At 47.5% G+C, this 19,419-nt stretch overlaps 1 protein-coding gene across 50 annotated transcripts in view; it reads right to left on the reverse strand.

Moving 5' to 3' along the window:
- SORBS1 (sorbin and SH3 domain containing 1) overlaps positions 1-19,419 on the reverse strand; it is a 214,959-nt gene that overhangs the window by 38,027 nt on the left and 157,513 nt on the right. For 25 of the 50 annotated variants that reach the window (XM_059660855.1, XM_059660859.1, XM_059660866.1 and 22 more), the window contains 4 exons: positions 15,707-15,790; positions 11,329-11,394; positions 10,680-10,781; positions 7,888-7,937 (listed from right to left, as the gene is read on the reverse strand). In XM_059660855.1, coding sequence (XP_059516838.1) covers positions 7,888-7,937; positions 10,680-10,781; positions 11,329-11,394; positions 15,707-15,790 — 302 coding nt within the window. The remainder of the gene's footprint in view (positions 1-7,887; positions 7,938-10,679; positions 10,782-11,328; positions 11,395-15,706; positions 15,791-19,419) is intronic. The other 25 variants (XM_059660892.1, XM_059660886.1, XM_059660878.1 and 22 more) reach the window with 3 other exon arrangements.

The raw sequence follows: 19,419 nt of genomic DNA on the forward strand, positions 1-19,419 counted from the left end.
TGCCCTAATTGAATGACTGATTTGTGCTTTCGCAGACTGAGAAACACAGCTGGGGCAGGGAGTAGGAGATAAGATTAGGAGGTGGGGAGGGCAGGGCAAGAGATGCTGGGGTCCAGGTGCTGCACACAGGATGGGGCAGTCACGAATATAGTTGGAGGCCGGCTGGCGTGGCTCAGTGGTTGACTGTTGATCTATGGACCAGAACGTCATGGTTCGATTCCCAGTCAGGGCACATTGGGTTGTGGGCTCGATCTCCAGTGCGAGGCATGTAGGAGGCAGCTGATCAATGATTCTCTCATCATTGATGTGTCTCTCTCTCCCTCCCTCCCTCCCTGAAATCAATAAAATATATGTATGTATAAAAATAACGTTAAGTGGAGCCTCCGACCAGTGTTGGCAACTTTAAGTCCAACTTAAAGTTGGACTTAGATTCCTGGGTTATTTTTCTTTGGCCAATGAAGCATTAAAATCAACCATGAAAAGAGGAGGCCCAGCTGGGGCTCCAGGACAGTCAGCCACCAAGTGAAAGGGAACCTGGGTCCTCCATGCTTTCACGGTGCCAGCCGCCTCTGCACCCACTGCTTTCAAGATTCATACTCAGAACATGATGCCATGTTATGAGGCTCACCTATCGATACATCCTTCACTCACTGACATAGCCTTCACTTACTTGTATCTTGTTGAAGTCCTGGGTATTTTTGCAAGTTCCCACAAATCCTTTTTGGAATGAGGTGGGCCCCAGAAAGGATGAAGAACACTCACACACTGAACCGCCCCTTCCCGAGGCCCAGTGTCCTGCGCCCTCGCCCCGGACACACTGACAGGTGGATGCACAGGCACAGATAGGGAAGGACTCCTTCCCCACAGACATGCCCAGGCTGCTGCTCGGTCCTACTGAGCTCCGTTTGCTGGAATTCTCAGCTCTAAAGATGTCAACAGCTGGGTGGATGCTTCATCCCCGTATTTTATTATGAATATTACCACGTGCATGGGAATGCTTAAGGAGCTGTAATAGTGAACACCTATGTGCCCGCCTCCCCCCGCCCAAGGTCCAGTGGGCTGCTTCTGCTTTATCCACATCTGTCCGCTGCCTTCCCTTTCCCCAGCGATCACAACAGAATTCCTCTGATCCTCACAAACAACCCCACTCCTCCCCTTTCCAGAGGGGGAGCCCCACATGGAGTGGGAGTGGGCGAGGCTTAGTGGAACGGGAGGGCTGGACCCTGAGCCAGGACACCAGCGCCACATGGAGCCGCTGTTCTAGAACATCTCCCCACGACTGTGGAGGCAGTGCCCGCACCCCCCACCCCGGCCCCCCGAGCCCAGGCTCACACACCACGGAAATGGAATCTAAGGGAAAACAGAATCAACCCTCACAGCTGAGAACATACAGGCAGGCGGTGGAGTGAGACCACAGAGCAGCCCGGCCTGTCTCCCACCAGGCCGTGCCCTGGTTTCTAAGAGCCCACAGGACTATAGGGTCCGTGAGGACACTCAGCATGTATTTGCTGAATGAATAAAAGGTCACATTTTCTGAAAGCAAATTTGGCCCATGTGATCTGATTAAGAATATGTTTTGAACCCTAGTGAGGGGGAGGGTCCCGGATTCAATTCTGTGTCAATCCCTGGCCCTGGTTAGGGTGCATGCGGGAGGCAACCAGTCAATGTTTAGTTTCTCTGTCTCTCCCTCTCCCTTCCATTCTCTCTAAAAAATAAAAAAATATCCCCAGGTGCGGATTAACAACAATAACAACAAAGAATATGGTTTGATTTGTGAAATGACGTACTTAGGAATTCTTCCACAAGTGTAAGAACTATGTCACATTTACTTGGGGCTCTGAGCTATTGACGTCAGTGACCTCAGGCCATCAGAGCAGTGGAGAGAGAAGGGCTGCAGGATTGAGGTGGCCGAGGTGGCCGGTGGCCTGGGCTCAGGCTGGCTGTCCTTCCTGGTGCCGGGGCCCTGCCTGGAGGCCTACTGCCACCTGGAGACAAAAAGGCGTGGCTTTCCCAGGCGAAGGGGCCTGGCAAGGGACAGGGCTGCCACCCACGCAGCTCTGGGCTCTCCGGCTTCTGCCGGCAGGGCATTCACAGATGTCCCCGGTTCTGACTGACCAAAGCCACTCACTCTAGTGGGGCGGGGGGGTGCTTCAGGAGACTAGCAAGCTGTCAATGCCGGTTTAGACCAGCACAAGTCGTCTAACTTGGTGTTCCCTTTGAACTTCCTAACTGAAAAGAAATCTGCTTCTTTTCAAAACTTCCCCTTCGCCATCCACCCTCTTTGGCTGCAGTTCCTGATTTTGTCCTTCAGCTGAAGCCCGTGTCTCCTCTGTCCATTCCACCTGCAGAGAGACCCACCGACAGGCGTCCTTCAGGCCTGCCAACCAACAGCTGTGGGACCGAGGTCGCTTTTGTGAGAGGAGCACCTCCAAAGCTCTGGTTTGGGGCGACCAGACCTCAGCACAGAGCGACTCTGACAGTGGCTTCCACCCCGCTGTCCTTAGACTGCCGTGGCCTCAGCCAGAACGACCGACCCATCTCCCCTCGTTCCTCCTAACTTCTCGGCCATGACCGGCTGCGGACCTCACACCTCCCCTTCCCCTACCTCACCCGCTGTCAGAACTCACCCCGCCCCCAACGCCACCCCACTTTCTGGCTTTATTCCACCCATTATCACCATTTTTTCCTGCTTCCCACCAGACCGACAAGCCTGAAGCCCTCAGGAAACCTCTCAGGATGGACCTGCTATGGCCAATTGTTTTCTTTCTGATACCGAAGCCGACATGCTTTTTCCAGATGTGTGACACTTTTGCAACTTGTTTAAAAACAATGTCCAAAAGCTCCAGCACAGTGTTCCTAAGCGAGTTATCTTCCCCAGGCCTCCTCATTGGAAAGACAGACACCATTTGTCCACTGGACCAAAGGGGAAACTGAGGACCGGGCGGTGAGGCCTCTGTCAAAGGTCACAGTGCTGCTGGGTCTTTGCTGTGTTCACACAGAGCAGAGAGGGTGAGAACAGGCCCTCGGTCTGGCCGAGAAAGACCCGAGTCACCGATTCCACTCCAAAACAAGCCAGGCTCAGAAGCTCGGCTCTGCAGCCCGGGCGGAGCCAGTTTTGGGCTGAGGAAGAGCAGGCCAGCAGGAGGCAGTGAGGAGAACGGACCCCCTGGCTAAGAGGCAGTGCTGGCTGCTGAGTTTCAAGGGGATTCGACAGAAACTCACTCGAAGAATAAAGTGAGAGAACAGAGCAATCATTTTAGGGCCGAATGTTTCCAATGGGCTAACTGGCCGGGTCGGGATTCCAGCCTGACTCCAACAGGCAATGTGATCAGTGGAGGCAAACCTGCTCACTTTAAAAACTTGGAAACAATCTGTTTCTCTCAGCCTCCATTTCCTTCATCTACAAAACTATTAGGTGTGGTGAGACTGTCCCAAAAGTCCACCTTCAAATCCCTTATCTACAAAGACATTCCTTCCGACCTCCAGATACATACGCTCAACTGCCTTCTAGAAGCTCCACTTAGATCAGTGATGGCGAACCTTTTGAGCTCGGCGTGTCAGCATTTTGAAAAACTCTAACTTAACTCTGGTGCCGTGTCACATATAGAAATTTTTTGATATTTGCAACCACAGTAAAACAAAGACTTATATTTTTGATATTTATTTTATATATTTAAATGCCATTTAATAAAGAAAAATCAACCAAAAAAATGAGTTCGTGTGTCACCTCTGACACGCCTGTCATAGGTTCACCATCACTGACCTAGATGTTCCTCAGGCATCTTAAACCCAACACATCCCAAACCAAACGCAGCTCTGTTCCTCCACCTCCCATCACCCAAGCCAGAGAGCCCAGAAAATCAACCCCTTCTCCCTCTCCTTGCCCTGCAAACTTGAGGAGTCAGCACGCTTTGCTTACTCCGTGTTGACACAGCTCACATCAATCCCTTCCGTCTCTACCTCCCTGGTCCCCACCTCCCACCACTCACCCACACCTGTGCAAACAGCACGCCACCACTCCCCCAGGCTCCACCCCATTTCCCTCCAGTCATTTTTGCAAACTACTGCCAGCGATATTTCTAGAAAAGATCTCACCATGTCATTCCATGGCTCATCTTATTCATTCAACAAGTATCTATTGGGCACCTACTCCATGTCAATCAGTCTCTTTGGTGGAGATTCAATAAGGAACAAAACAGATAAAAAAATCCCAGCCTCATGGAAAAAAAATTACCTTTTCTGTTTGTAATATAATGTTACTATTATTATTCACTTTTCATTTGCGGCTCCTCTGTAAAGCGTACCTTTCTTCCTCCACGAAACAGAGGTGTTCCCTCCCTCCTGATCCCATCACTGCCTGTCCTGCACTGGATTCTGATGGTTTACAAGTCTGCCTCCCATTACACTTACCTTTGTTCAATAAATATTAGTGGAATAAATGATTTCATAAAATTAAATGCCTACACACACACAGATTTATGATACATTTTCAAGCCCTGGAAGTTTCTAATATTTCATCAAGTTCTCCAGGCAATGATTTGTGTTTTGATCTTAAGTTAGATTAAGGGAAAAGGGTGTTTTTTCAAGTGCACCATCACCACTTAGGAAAGCAGCAGCTTGAGTGCCACCTGCTGGCCAAATAGAGTAAAGCTCTTTGGTTAGGCAAAGACTATTCAAACTAACCAATGCTGAAATGCTAAGCAATGATGAAGAGTAGGCTACACTGTTGATTTATAGGTCTGGTAATTCCACAGAAATAAAATACAAAATTTGGCATACATTGTGATCACAACTATAAAAATATATTTTTTTGAGAGGAAGGACTGGTAGATTGTATTAGGATATTGGGACAATGGGTGAATTTCTTCCTCTCTGTTCCCAGGTTCTTTTAATATTGTGATATGTAATCAACTTAATAACATTCTAAACTAAAGTCTCTCCAAGATATTAAAGTGGATTCAAAACAACACCATCCCTTCCCCACTGACCACAGAGTCCTGCACCTGGGCCATTGTGATTCCTCTTTCTTCAGTCCTTGGGTTAAGTCAAGTCTTTGCCAATGTTTCTTTCAGCAGGTCATTCCTGTCCGTCGGGTGAAGGGAACCAGATTCAATCCACAAGTTTCCGGCCTTGGTGCTGAGTTGAATTTTAGTTAATTAAGGTGCTTTCCTATGCGTCAGGCACTGCACTTAAGCTGGCTCCTCACCAATTCCAAACACAGAAAAACCTTATTCATTTGAACAAACTGGGAGAAAACCAAGCCCGAATTTCTGATAAATTCCCAAATGGTAGAATAGCAAGAGGAAACAAACCTCATCTATCCCTGCCACATATTTCCCGTGAGCTAGGGTAAGGCTGAAAAAAACAGAGGTCTTTGAAGACCTGTTCCGATGATATAAATAAGAGTGCTGGGTAAACGAACACATCAAATAGCTTTATGCACATGAATCCTCAGTGTCTGACAGCAATTTGCTCTTTTCGGCAGTTTGCATTAGGCCCCTCAATCCTGCTAACACAATATTACAAATAGTTGCTTAAATGGTTTTTTCAATCATTTGAAAGACATTAAGTTATAAGATGCTTTCTATTAGTTTATTATCAGTATGGTGCAATGGGAGCGCCTGCCAACACCAGTGCCCTGGCCGAGAACATGACTGCTAGTCTGGTCTGAGGAGGAACAACTCCACCACACACCAGCTGCAGAGCCGTGGCTGGTACACTCCTGCTCCCTCACCTGTAAAATGCGGATTAAAAATAATGCCTGGTCCGGGGATGTTGCAAGGACTAACTGAGGTGAAGTACGGAAGCTGCTAAGCATAGGGCCTGGCACATAGTAAATGCTGAGTAAGTAGTTCAAGTCACCACTTTATTTAAGACCCGTGTGCCTAACTCTGACAGGCTGGGCACTGCTGTCTTTTTCTGAATATTCTTAATCCTTAAAGTCTGCTTCAATCATGTGCCACTTTTCTTTCTTTCTTTAAAATATATTTTTATTGATTTCAGAGAGGAAGGGAGAGGGAGATAGAAACATCAATAATGAGAGAGAATCACTGATTGGTTGCCTCCTTCACGCCCCCTACTGGGGACCGAGCCCGCAACCTGGGCATGTGCCCTTGACCGAAATTGAACCCGGGACCCTTCAGTCCGCAGGCCAACACTCTATCCACTGAGCCAAAGTAGCTAGGGCCCACTTTGCCTTCTTATTTACTAACATTCCTTTTTTTTTTGTTTTACCCCCAAAACTACTAAGGGACAATTATGCTCCTATTTATTACATAGCATAGTGCCTTGGTCCAGAGAAGCTAAGGAATTCACTCAGCTGGCCACCTGAAACAGCCTTTTTTGTCTGTGCATTTCAGGGAGATGGACGGGGCGAGGAGGCAGAGGGGGAGACCAGGCAGCAGGCTTGCGTTATGCAATCCTGGGAACGGCAGGGCAGGGAGAGATCTGGTCCAACCAGGCTTCGGGCAGTCAGGACCGCCAAAGTGACAGGCTTTGTCGCTGACCAGTGGGTGACCTGAGGGACCAGTTTGCTGGGAGCTGTGGCCTTGAAGCAGCCTTCATCTGCAGATAGCCTGAGGCCGTCTGTGGGTTCATTTCTGGGACCTGGAGGACCTGCGGCTGGTCATCCTTGGGCTGAAGGGATAGTTCAACTATCTCCTTAAAACAGAGTGAGCCTCAGAGCCCAAGGTAGCGGGGTGGGGGGCGCGGGGGGAGAGCAGGGGCAGCCTGATGATACAGCTGAACTCGGGTTCCTCTCTGTCACACCGGTGGCCTGACAACCAACCCAGCAGTGAGTGCAGGAGGCGATGCCGACCTGCTCCAAGATGGAGCTGTCCTTTAAGACAGGAAACTACCGACCTGCTCCAAGATGGAGCTGTCCTTTAAGACAGGAAACTACCAACCTGCTCCAAGATGGGGCTGTCCTTTAAGACAGGAAACTACCGACCTGCTCCAAGATGGAGCTGTCCTTTAAGACAGGAAACTACCGACCTGCTCCAAGATGGAGCTGTCCTTTAAGACAGGAAACTACCGACCTGCTCCAAGATGGAGCTGTCCTTTAAGGCAGGAAACATTCCTTCTAACTGCTGTCCTAATACATTGTTTCAACTTCTTCTCAGACTCTGGGGTCTGTTAATCATAGCCATTAATATACACATTTATAGAAGAAATATTAATAGAATAGATCTGGCTAGAGATTTGGTCACTACCCTAAGAGGATGAAGGGTTTTTTCCAATTTTCTAGTGAAATACTCCAATCACAGCTAATCGACTTTCAAATGAAACCACTCTTGCAAAATGCCCAAGTGACCAAAAGGTTCGTCACAAATATCCATAAACTCAGCATTCAGATCAAGTCAGGCTTCTGTCTGCACAGGTGAGCTTGTCTCACTGTGGATTTGCCCAACCCAAATGGAACAGGTAATAGCTGTGCCTCCCCTTCTTGTCACGCTCTGAAGAATAAGATACAGACACAGCGGTGATGAGGTGAGGAGCTGCTCCCACCAGAACAAACTCCCAGACCTGTGGGTGCACCTGGCATGATGGAGATGGAGTCCTCGCTCTCAAGGAGTTTACAATTTACTAGAGGCCTGATGCACGAAATGTGTGCAAGGGGCTTGGCCCTCGCAGCCCCAGCGTGGTCCGGAAGGTCGTCCGGCTGTCCCGTCTAATTAGTATATTACGCTTTTATTATCATAGATTAGAGTTATACAAACATAGAAGGAAAAAAATGGATGACCAGAACTGAATTGCTACTTATCACCAAGCTGTACATCATTCAAAGCCACTAGACTGCTGCCTACAACACACACTTAGGTCCAGATCGTAAGCGTCTCCCGTTTAGACATTCCATACAGTGAGCCTAGAAACAAGGTGGCAACTTACTATCCAGGAGGCTCTGAAGACATTTCCGGAGTGGGGCTGACTGCTGAGCTCTGTAAATGTCAAAAAGAGAAAGAAAGAAAGAAAAGTGAACATGCTTTATTTTGACTCAGATGTTTCAAGCCAAGGGGCGTCCCTGTTTCTTCGCTTCCTAATGTAGCCAGGGCCTCTGGGAGGAGGGGGCCTGGCTGGAAAGGTCTCGGGCCGGGAGGGAGGGGCCCTCTTTGTCTCTGGTCTTGACCTCCCGGTGGCTGCATCGAGGCTCCCTGGGTGGGTCAGGAGATGGCCGCCTGGGCCCTCTGGGGGACAGGCCCACCGTTTGGCCAACATGCATTGACAGAGCACACCCTCCCCCAGCGTGCCCCGACCTCCCGACCCCCTGCCAACCCACTGCAGACTCCTTCATGCGCCCCAGATGCCACATCCAGAGAGAGGGCCACCCGAAACATTAGGTGCAGAATGCACAGCAACACATTTTAAAAGACCACACTGGGTTTAGCTGTTTGTCTGCCCCCGCAGACTTAGACGTGCAAAAAGGGGGAGAAATGCAGGTTTACAGAAGCTATTAATGACCACCTCAGCCTCAGTGGGAAACACTTTATAAGATTACAGACCACGGTGCAAAAGGAGGAAAACAATAGGGAGCTACATGCAGAGAAAAAGCAACGCACTGTGTCGTTTATTTAGGGTTTCTGTTATCTTGGAGAGAATCAGGCAAAGGGTTCAGTATATTGGCTCTTAAAAATAATGTGGTGGTTGAATAAATCAGTGAAAAAGTTAACTTTCAAAGATATTCCTAGCTCTAATACTGACCATTTCAAGGAAAACAAACTACCTGGAGGAGAGATATTTGAGGAAAGGAAACACCAGGAAAAAAGAAAGAGACTGTGCAGGAAGGAGGTAACCTTCCTCAGGGGCTCAGCCACCTGGCCCTCTGCCTGCTGGTCCTGGCATTTCTGAGGGCACCTCCACCCCAGGAGGTCCCCGCCCTCTCTCTCCCCATTACTCCTCAGAGAAGGCAGCCCTCTTACCTGCACGTCCGTCCGTCCGTCCGTCCGTCCAGCCCTTTGCCTGCACTGGTCTCCCTGCCCACCCTTCCCCCTTGAGCCTGTCCTTTGGCTTCTGGGTCTCCCCACCTCTGTGGACGATGCCCCGGTCTCCAACGTGGAAAAGTGTTTGCCGACCCTGCTGAGCCCTCTGGGCACACGCCCCTCGCCTTCCTGCCGTGATCACATTTTTAATCAGCGTGTACCCCTGGGGATTCCAGTTCCTCTCCACATACTCCAGCTCCCGTCCACCACTCAGCAGCCTCCAAAGCTTTTAGAAACCTCTGGATTATCAAACCCATTGGCCTTTCCTCAGAGTCGAGGGTGGGGACCTTTCTGGAGCATTGGGTCATGCTCAGACCCACCTCTCATCTTTCCTCCTACGTCTCGGGAATGCTCTCTCTCTGACCTCCCCTTGCTCTCCTGCTGTCACCAACATCCCAACAGGTCCTTATGGATCTTTCATCCTTTCAACAGGCTCCTCCCTTCAATCTTTCACCTTCCCCAGGCGGGGTGTCTTCATCTGTTCCCGGACGTCAACCACCACCTCTCTTCAGGGGACTGCAACTGCCTTTGTAAGCCTCTGCTCGTCTCACAAACCTAGTCTTACATTTCAAACTGTCAGCTGCATATCCCCTATATGATACCCAACCAACATTCAAAACAAATGACCTAAAACCAAATCCTTCATCTAACCTCTGCACCGACTTTCTCCCCATCTTTCTTCTGTGACGCACTGCTGTCCCCACGGCTCCCTCTGTCTGGACCAAGGGCTCACGTTGTCTGTTTCCATCCTGCCCCCCAGTGGCCGCAGCTGTAACCCCAGCTTCCGCTCCTTCCCTGGGCTACGTCCCTGGCACCCACTTGACTTTTGGTGCCTCGTCACTCACGCTGGGGGTCTGACCCTCCTTGCTTCCCTAGCTCCGCTGAAGTATAACACGATCCACTCACAACCTCCACGCTCCCTGCCGTGGTCTGCGGACCCTCCCAGCCTCGAGTGTGCCCACATTCCTCTCCTATTTTCTGTAAAGATCCCCTTTCCTTCAAGGGTCTCTCTTGTTTCTTCAAGGAGCCCTAGGAGCAGATCTCCAAACACTGGGTGTTTTCCTTCCGCTGGGAGCCCATTTACCTCGGACTCCCTCTCTTCCTGACCCAGCCTTTAATAAACCACGCTTTGACACGGCTCCACTTAAAAATACCGGTGCAGGCCGAGTTTCAAACGCTTGCCTGTCGCCCGGCGGTCTGGCCCCTGGAGTGCATATTTTCATTGAGAACTTCCTGACCTTTCAAACCACAAGCAGGGCTGCTCTGGCAGTGCCTGCACTTAGTAAGCGGCGCTCGAGTCACTGCCATGCTTTGGAGAATGATCTCCGAGGCCGGTACCTCCCAAGGCTGCAAAAATGACAGGTGCCAATCACAGCTCCCTGAGAACCCCGAGAGGCATACCAAGGCGAAGGCAGGGAAGGAGGAGGGCCGCCCCTGACAGCAGAGGAGAGGGGGAGCATGGAAATCACCAGCCACCCCACGGATACCTGCAAAGCCCCCTTTAAGGAAGATGTCAAGCTCCAAAGAAACCAAAGCAAAACTGAAGTTGGGGGAAGGGGATGGAAAACAGCAGCCAGAAAGCCATGCAGCTTCACAATAATCAGCGAGACAGTCCCCTCCTCAGCGACATCCCAAACCGCAGAGCAAAGAAGACAGAACCGCGCTGGGACAGGCGTTGACGGCAGGAGGAAAGCTCGGAAGTACCTGCGCCAGGTCTGCACGGGCTGCTTTACTAAGCGTCTCCGTTTTTCCTACGTCTGCCTCTAACTCTGTGCGGCAGAGGCTGAGCTCTGTTTCTAGGTTAGTCTGGTACGAGAAAGAAAAGATGAGAAAGAGCGTTTTAGTTTAGGGGACAGGCAGAGAGAATGGAAGGTTAAGTTTGAAAAGTGAATCTTCTTAGGGTTCTATTTTAATAAGGCAGAGATGGCAAGATTAAACAAAGAGCTCACTGGAAATGACTAAAAGCCACGAGAACAGAGAATGCAGCGTTAGGCATGGAAAATATAAGCCCCACAGTAATCAGAGCTTCAAAACTCTCTTCTCCTGGCTACAGAGAACTACAAATACCACAACACCTGCCGGGAGGAAATACCTACTGTCTCTCTTTTCAGTCTGGTGACTGGCAAATACTACATGTCAGAGTAAGTCATTGCTTAAAAAGCACACACACCTCTATACATCAGTCTATATCTCAGAGACTTTGTTAAACAGATTTATCACCAAGCAAAAAAAAAAAAAAAAGTTATCAAGTTAAAAAAACAGTGATTGAAGAAAATAAGAGCAAAACCCCACAGCACACTCACACTAACCAGGCCAGGAGCACACACACAGCCCCCGGAGAGGCACGCATTACCTTTCTATCCTCTCTAGGAAGGATAGAGCAGTCTCCAGGAGTATAATCCCATATCTTTTTGGGAGGCTGATGGGAAGCAGAGGAGGAAATGGAGAAATGAGCATAAAGACAGACACGGAGACCGGCTCACACAAAGAGGGGCACACCAGGAGGGCTCATCAACAGGGAGCTAAGCAGGGCGTGGGCGCTAACTGGGAGCTTCCTTTCTACGTTTCTGTCTCAAGAGCAGATCATGGTTGGAGTCCAAATATTGCAAACTTAAAAGACACAAAGAAAAAAAAAACATTAACACCAATTTGAACAAAAATCGAAACTTTAAAAATTCCCCGTTGTTGTTTTCAAACTAAGATGGCCACTGAGAGCCCACATTTCTGAAGCAGGCTTCTCCACTGTGAAACTCATTGTTCCTCGATGTGGCAATCTGGAGATTTGGCCAGTGGAGGGTAAATTGCACTGAATGTGTTTTCTGTGGTTTGTGGCAAGTGTACCAGATGGGTGTTAAGTTTCCCACGGTGTGACTAGGCAATTTTAATAATGTTCACTGCTTGCTTAGACATTAACACTGCTAGTGGTAGAGCCATACCTTCCATCTCCTTTAGAGAACAGAGTTCTACTTTGCATTTAAACAGCGGACTGTAAGGCTATTTTTGTTTTTTCCTTTAACTCTTCACGATAGAATTAGGGTACATTCCTAAAACAGAAATCTGCTGGGAGAACCGCTGTAACGTCTAGTGAGGGAGGGGTTCGAATGTAGGACACTGGAAGTTACAAGCTACTCTGCCCCCAGGTGAACCCTCTGCTCTGTCCACTTAGACTTGAAATTTCTCATACAGCTCCCCCTCCCCTCTGCTGTCACTTAATAGCTCCTGGAATATTGTAATTATATTCATTATAACCAATTAGGGAAGCTTATTCAAATTGGTTTACATTGTGACATTTTGCCACGAGTTTACTTATAGAAATCACATCAATTTCTGTAGAAGTTGGCGGGGGGGGGGGGGGTGACACCCAGGCTCTTAGTAATAAATTTGCAAATGAAAAGTAATCTGATTTCAAGATGCATTTACCACCCACAGCAATGGGACAGCAATGCGATCTCTGTAGACTTATACTCTGCACTTTATAAAGTAAGTGCTATTAACAATCATCATTTTTCTTTAAGCGCTTTACACACTTCACAGATGGTTCAGATGGGAAGTAGACCTTTGAAAGCCACATACAGTCTCCCTACGTGTCCTGACTACAAAAAATAAGACAGTGCTTACAAATTAAATTGGTTGTCAATAACGTCCCCCCAAATGGCCCCGGAGTCTGGAACGACGTATGTTCCACAGCACCGGTTAGAGCTGAGCGGCGTTAGAGTCAGCTCTTGCTGAAGTGTCAGTGTGTTTGGTGGGTTTCAGTGAAGGGGCTGAAGGAGGAAGGGGTCCAGGGTAAATGAAGGTCTAGCATCAAAGTCCTGGCAGGCTTTCCTCACTCGGGGTGGGGGGCGGGGTCGAGTGGGTGTGGAATAAAAAGCAGAAATGATGACCCACACGCTTTGGTAGGAGTTTTAATTTCATTCTGCTTCTGAATGACGGCAAAACCTTCAAAAACAACTTTCCTGGTTTATGCCACGTTCATTTATGTCTCTTACCCTTGTATGGCCCAGAGCGACTGGGGTAGGAGAGACGTGAAAAGAAGAAAAATATTTCTCCCAACCTCCCCTTCTTACCAAACGCTGAGAGTGCCATCCAGTCATTCAACTTGGTTCAACTAGATAGGAAGCCCACCCTTCGAATGCCTCAGACCATCGGAACTGTGGTCTCAACACTGTTCCCTCCGGATAGACAGCGATTACGTTATTTTGGTAAGTCTTTAAAAGTTTTACCTTTCATTACTTTAAAAGACCTGCACAAAAAGGAGCAGTCCCCTTTAAGGACCCTAAGGTCTATGTAAGGAACACTTGTGGCTTGAGAGAAATGACATTTTGGAAAAGCATTTCTTTAAATAATTAAGAGGCAGTTAGAATAACAGGTTGGGGATACGAATGACAGGAGGTCCCAGTACACGAATGGGCTGTGCTCCCAGGATCTGTGTGGCATGGCTGGGGGCACTCAGACCAGCTTCCCGCAGAAGCAGTGTCAATTCACCGAGCTCTCAGAGAGCTGCTTAGTGTGTGCTGGGGCAGAAGTACTGTCTCTTGCTGACAAAACCAGGATTATTTGCAATGACAGATTTGGTAAAACAAATGATTAATTAGAATCATTTCATGTTTCCTAAAAGCTAGCATTAAAGAGAAAACTATTTTAGTCATTTGGCCAATGAGGAGACGGCTAGAAATTTGTGGACCTGAATGGACTTTGAAATTCAATGGCATGGACTTTTGCTTATACATAATTCAAAGCAAATAGCTTTTGTTTTCCCTGATGGAAATATGGTATTATTATTATACCATAATATATATATTATTATATATACCAATCACTGGGGAGAGGGGAGGAACTACATATATCAAAAGGATTTTCTGTGAGATAATTGAGTAGGTTTTAAGAAAAAGAAAAGGGTTAAAATACTGTTAAATATTTGAATGTGGAAGAGACTGCCTGGGTAGACTCCACTGATGTCTGAATGGTGGACAGCAGGGAAAAAAGGGAGAGAAAGGAGAAGTGAGGTGTGCGTCAAAGCTTTGGGAAGGGGAGATGGGGCACGCTCTGGGTTAGATGCTTCCCTCTCCACTGGTCACTAGGTGGCGCTGTTCACCCAGGACAGCTTAGCTGCTATTAGGAGCCAGTGTCCCAGGAGGGACAAGGTGGGAGGAATGTCTGTTTCTACAAGCAGGATGTTTGCAAGTCAGGTGCTCCTCTCAGAAGATGCAGGAACTTTGAAACAAAGCTCAGCATCGCTAAATCAACAGAGAAATCCCAGAGCACCAGCTTAATTTGTCTTTGTCTTCATCTTAATAAAAATATACACCATGGAATTTAACATTTTACTGAACTATATAAAGTTAATTCCTGTCTGCAGATAAAACCATCATTCCAAACCACGGTGACTCAAATACTGGAGGCAATGCTTAAAATCTCACATGAACATCTAATGCAGTGGCTCTCAACCTTGGCTGCACATTAGAATCACCTGGGAATCTTTTTAAAATCCTGATTTCTGGGCCTCATCCTCTGGAAATTCTGTTTCTTTGTTATGGGATAGGCCACAGCATTAGTAACAAAGAAACAGAATTTCCGGAGGATGGGGCCCAGAAATCAGGATTTTAAAAAGATTCCCAGGTGATTCTAATGTGCAGCCAAAGTTGAGAACCATTGATCTAATGAAATATTCTATGTTTATACACTTAACCCCCCACTTGTAAATGCTTTTTGCAGTTGTGAACATTTAAAGTAAGTGGAGTTTTAAAGTCAGTTTCCAGCCATCTCCAGTGGAAAAATGAGCTCCCTTCTCCCTTCTGGTGGGTACTCCTCTGAGTACAGGGCTAAGAAACCCTCCTTTAAGTACACAAAATCCTTTGGTACCAAAGCCAACTCAGACACATCAGGGGGAAGCTGTGGAATATTATTAGGCTCAACACTAAACTTGCTAGAATTCCTAACTCTCATTTCAAATTTTGGGAAATGTTATCCTAACTCACAGAGTTCATTCCCTAAAAGTCACCTGACATGGGGTTGTCATCGTGGATCACATCTGCATAGACCCTTTCTGGCCGGCTTCAACACTCCCCTTGCACAGGTGCTTTTAGAAGCCCTATCCGAAGCAGTGGCCATGCTGGTCTGCTCACGCTGTGGTGCACTGTCCTGCTTATCTTCAGTATGCCATAAGGACTTTGGCCACGGAACTGAACTGACGGCCAATTCAATGTCATCCACAGGCATGTGGCATCGTTGCTAGTGGTGGGAGGGACTGAGACAAGCTAGGATCTAGTTGTGTCTCTCAGGATTTTCTGGCAATAAATCCGGAGCTCACTGTCCTTTCTTGGTGAAGTAAAGCAACGGAAAGCTTACAGATGGTAGTGAGACTAGCCCAGCCGTGGGCAAACTACGGCCCGCGGGCCGGATCCGGCCCGTTTGAAATGAATAAAACTAAAAAAAAAAAAAAAAAGACCGTACCCTTTTATGTAATGATGTTTACTTTGAATTTATATTAGTTCACACAAACACTCCATCCATGCTTTTGTTCCAGCCCTCCGGTCCAGTTTAAGAACCCATTGTGGCCCTCGAGTCAAAAAGTTTGCCCACCCCTGAACTAGACAATCCCACCAGGGCAACCGACACGGGCTCCCCACTCCCTGAAGTCCTTACAAACAGATCTGATTCCTTAGCAGCGACAATGCAGCAACAGCATGATTTTTAAAAATGTCTATAACCACTGAAGCTATTAAACTTACCGGTTTCCCAAACTCCAATTCCGAAAAGAATTTATACCAAGGTTCATTCTTTAAATCTATCTCTTCTGGGCTTATATCCCGACTCTATAGGGGTTGGTGACAGGGAAATGGAAGAGAGAGAAGGATAACATTATGCAAAGATTACATAGGAACAGGCCAGTAGAGATGCAGTGGTTTCCAGATATATACAGAACTGCATTTAACAGCAGCAATCACCCGTTTCCACTGACACTGGCAACATCATGGAGCTAAAAAAGATGGGGAAGGACGTGTTTATAGAAACAGGGCCCCTGAGCGAGGGAGCAGTGGGCGCATCACGCTCAGTCCCAAGGCAGGAGGATGGAGTGTGGACGGGGAGCTCTGCACACACTGTTGCCCCCCACAAATACGAATGCGGGGATAGCAGTATTTCCATATTGTGGGAGAAAAGAAGGACCTCATCTCCTCTTCACCAAGAACTATTAGTTATGAGCAAATAACCTGGTGAGCACACCAAACATTTAGCCACTTACGCCAGGTGAGTAGAGCAAACCATTTTTACGGGCTAGTACAGTTTTAGTACTTATTTGCAAGGCTGCCTTAAGGTTTTCAAAATAAACGCAAATTTTGACACTTTTATCCAAGCCAATTTGTTAATACTGCATCTTTAATGGCACATGAGTAGGTGAGAAACCATGTCCCTTACACAGTAAAGTGAAAGATGAGATAAGTAACAACAGAGGACACGAGTGAAAAAACATCTTAAACAAGCTCCCAAGGGGATGGATACAGATAGAATATACTTTATGTTCTAACAAGTAAATGTTAAAGAGCTGGGAAAATTAAAGCGAGGGAAAAGCCGAACAAGACAGATAGCAGAACAGGGGGAGGAAAAACTTCTGGGTTATGTTACAAAAATAAGTTAGATTTCCCACTTTACAGAATTCTCAGGTAGTTCACACAGAGTGAGAATGGACCCCAGGGGATTTCATATTTAATCAAGTATTTATAAAGTCCTGGTACTTTGCTGTGGAAAACGTGTGTTTCTGGCAATAATTAGTTAAAGATGAATGCCTGGAAAGCAAATCATGTTTCCCCCTAATAAAACGGAGATATGTTCACAGCAGACAAAAGTGTTAGAGGCTCATGGCTTAATTAAATTCCAATTAAATTCATACATGTCTATGTTTCAAAAAACCTTGATAGTCACAAGACAGGGGGGGATTTTCCGGTAACGGTACGAAATATGAAATGTACATTTCCCACGGAGGTGGAAAATGGTCTGTAAGCAACGTCACTCCCTCGGGCCCCAGCACAGGAGGAGGGGCTGCGGCTGTGGACTCCTCAGTGCGCCTGCTCCCAAGCAGCTCCCCCGGACTCGGCTCTCTTAACGTTCAGGCCTTTGCAGCTTGTAGGGATGCTGCACACGTCTCAGTGACCTTCACCCATCTCTTCTTCTCAGATCCTTAGAAGAACCTTTCTATTATTCCTACGTTTGTTTTATCTTTTTGCAAGTATAATAAAAATATTTATTTCCATCAGAAGAACTGTCACTGTGATTTTTTCCCCTACATTTGTTTTAAATTGAGGAAGATATGACAGAGAACGTTCCTTTAACTGAAATTCACTGACTATACGTTAGTTGAAACCAGAGGGAAATGTCCAGCTTAAAGCCTCCCCCACGGTCTGTAGGGACTTGGGCTTAAATCTTGAAGGAGACGCCGTGCTCCTCCTCAGGGCTCTGTAACCATGTAAAAGAATGGATTCTGTGTCTCTTCAGGGAGATGAGGCCCCGAACCCATACGCTTCAGGAGAAACAGTTAAGGCAGTGGGACATCCTAGGTCCTTATATGATGGGGTTTCATGAAACCTATTTCATGTTTATTATTTTTAGAGACTATTTATAAGCTGCTCTCTGGGAATAGGTTAGGCTTTTTTTTTTTTTTTTTTAAATAAAATGTACCAACTCTTTCAGGAAACTGCCTGAATGCTTTGGTACTTGGTCCTGAAAGAATTAACCCATTTCATCGCTGAAGGCTGTTGGCAACGTGTCCCATGGCTGAGGTTCACACTGTGCCAAGGACTGAGTCAGGAGGTATGTCGAGCAGCGTGGCCCAGGCAGCAGCCTTGGTCCCTCGAGCTGTCCAGGAAGTGAGCGGTAACACACACAGTGCTGCCGTCTGCGTGTGACTGGGCCATGTGTAACTCAGCTGTCCATCGGTGATGGGACGGACAAACAGCACAGATCCTTCCGGACGCACAGCAGGACCTCGGGACGGCAGGCAGGGCAGGCTCCACAATGCCAGGCTCAGTGCTCTCGGCCGGGCTCCTCTTTTCCCAGCTGGCAAAACCCTTGGAAAGGGCGGGTGCCTTGCCAGGAAAATGCCTGATTCTCCTCAAGGACAGTTTTGTTGCTTGAATAGGAGCCAGAGACCAGCTTCAACTTTTAATTAAATAGTAATCTGAATGTGGTACGTTCATTGACACAGCACTTCATAATGTTCAGGGTTCTTTTGTCCAGATTCTTGCCCTCAAGTCCTCTCACTCGTGACCTCCGTTCGGGCCAGATCATACTTCTGGTTGAGATGAGAACACCGAGGCTCAGAAAGGTTAAAGCACCTGCTCCGAAACACGAACTCAGAGCTCGGTCTTCCAAGTCCGGGTGCTCTTTAGCCGCATTGCACTTCTCCCACTCCCCACGAGAAGGGGCGGCCCACTCGGTTTGCAGATGATATGAAGCTAAAACGGGCCTAAGTGACAGACCTGAAAAGCCAGGGAGGAACTCAAAGTGACCCTGAACCGGGAGGAAACCAAATTGAGAAAATCCCCTCATTGTACACTTGCAAATATAAGTTGTGAAATTACGCTAGTGTCTCTCCTTCCCACTCTTCTCCCAACATCTAACCCAGGGCTTGGCATATAAAAGTTATTCTCTCTGTACTTGTTGAATTGAGTCAAAGTCCTGTAAGGGGCTGGGAGGAAAGTAAAAGGGACAAAGCCTGAATCGGCTATTCCTGACCAAGCAGGGGCTGACCAATATCTCCAATCCCAAGGCCAGAAGAGGAGGAAGTGGATTCACGCTACGGTAAGAGAGGCTGAGCAGTTATGAAGAACTTCGTATGATTTTGCCAAGTAGCTGAGTAGCTCATCAAATCTGTGCGTCTCCTGGTGGGGTTTCTGAAGGTGGTATAGTGTTTTATTTCTCTGGATGGTTGGCATTTGCTCCAGGGACAAAGATGAGCTCTAAGGCAGCCTTTACAGTCTGCCATTCAACCCTTCCTGCACACAGCAGATAGGTGTGCCAATGAGGTCGCAACTTAAATCGCCAGGCTTAAGCAGACACGGGTACCTCAAATTGGAAACAAAAGCATGGTTCCCCTACTCTCCCCTCCCTTCCCAAAAAGGAATTGTGTAATCCTGAGAGCAAATTTAGATTCTACACCTGTCACTAGCTAGTACACTCATCCACAGTTAGTGTGTGTGTGTGTGTGTGTGTGTGTGTGTGTGTGTGTGTGTGAGCAAGCTGGGGGTGGGAGTTTTGTCTTCAAATTCTGGCAAACCTGATACGGGATGTTAAAAGGGAAGACTCACACACTGAAACCAACATTTCAACTTTTCTGTTCAAAGATAGGTGAGAAGAATTCAAACATAAAGGACTAACTTGACTACCGTGAAGAGTGGCTCAAAGATGAGGTTTGACTGAAATTTCTCTCTGAAACGAAGTCTCTAGAGGA

The sequence above is a fragment of the Myotis daubentonii genome, chromosome 13 (assembly GCF_963259705.1).
Source record: "Myotis daubentonii chromosome 13, mMyoDau2.1, whole genome shotgun sequence".
NCBI lineage: Eukaryota > Metazoa > Chordata > Mammalia > Chiroptera > Vespertilionidae > Myotis > Myotis daubentonii.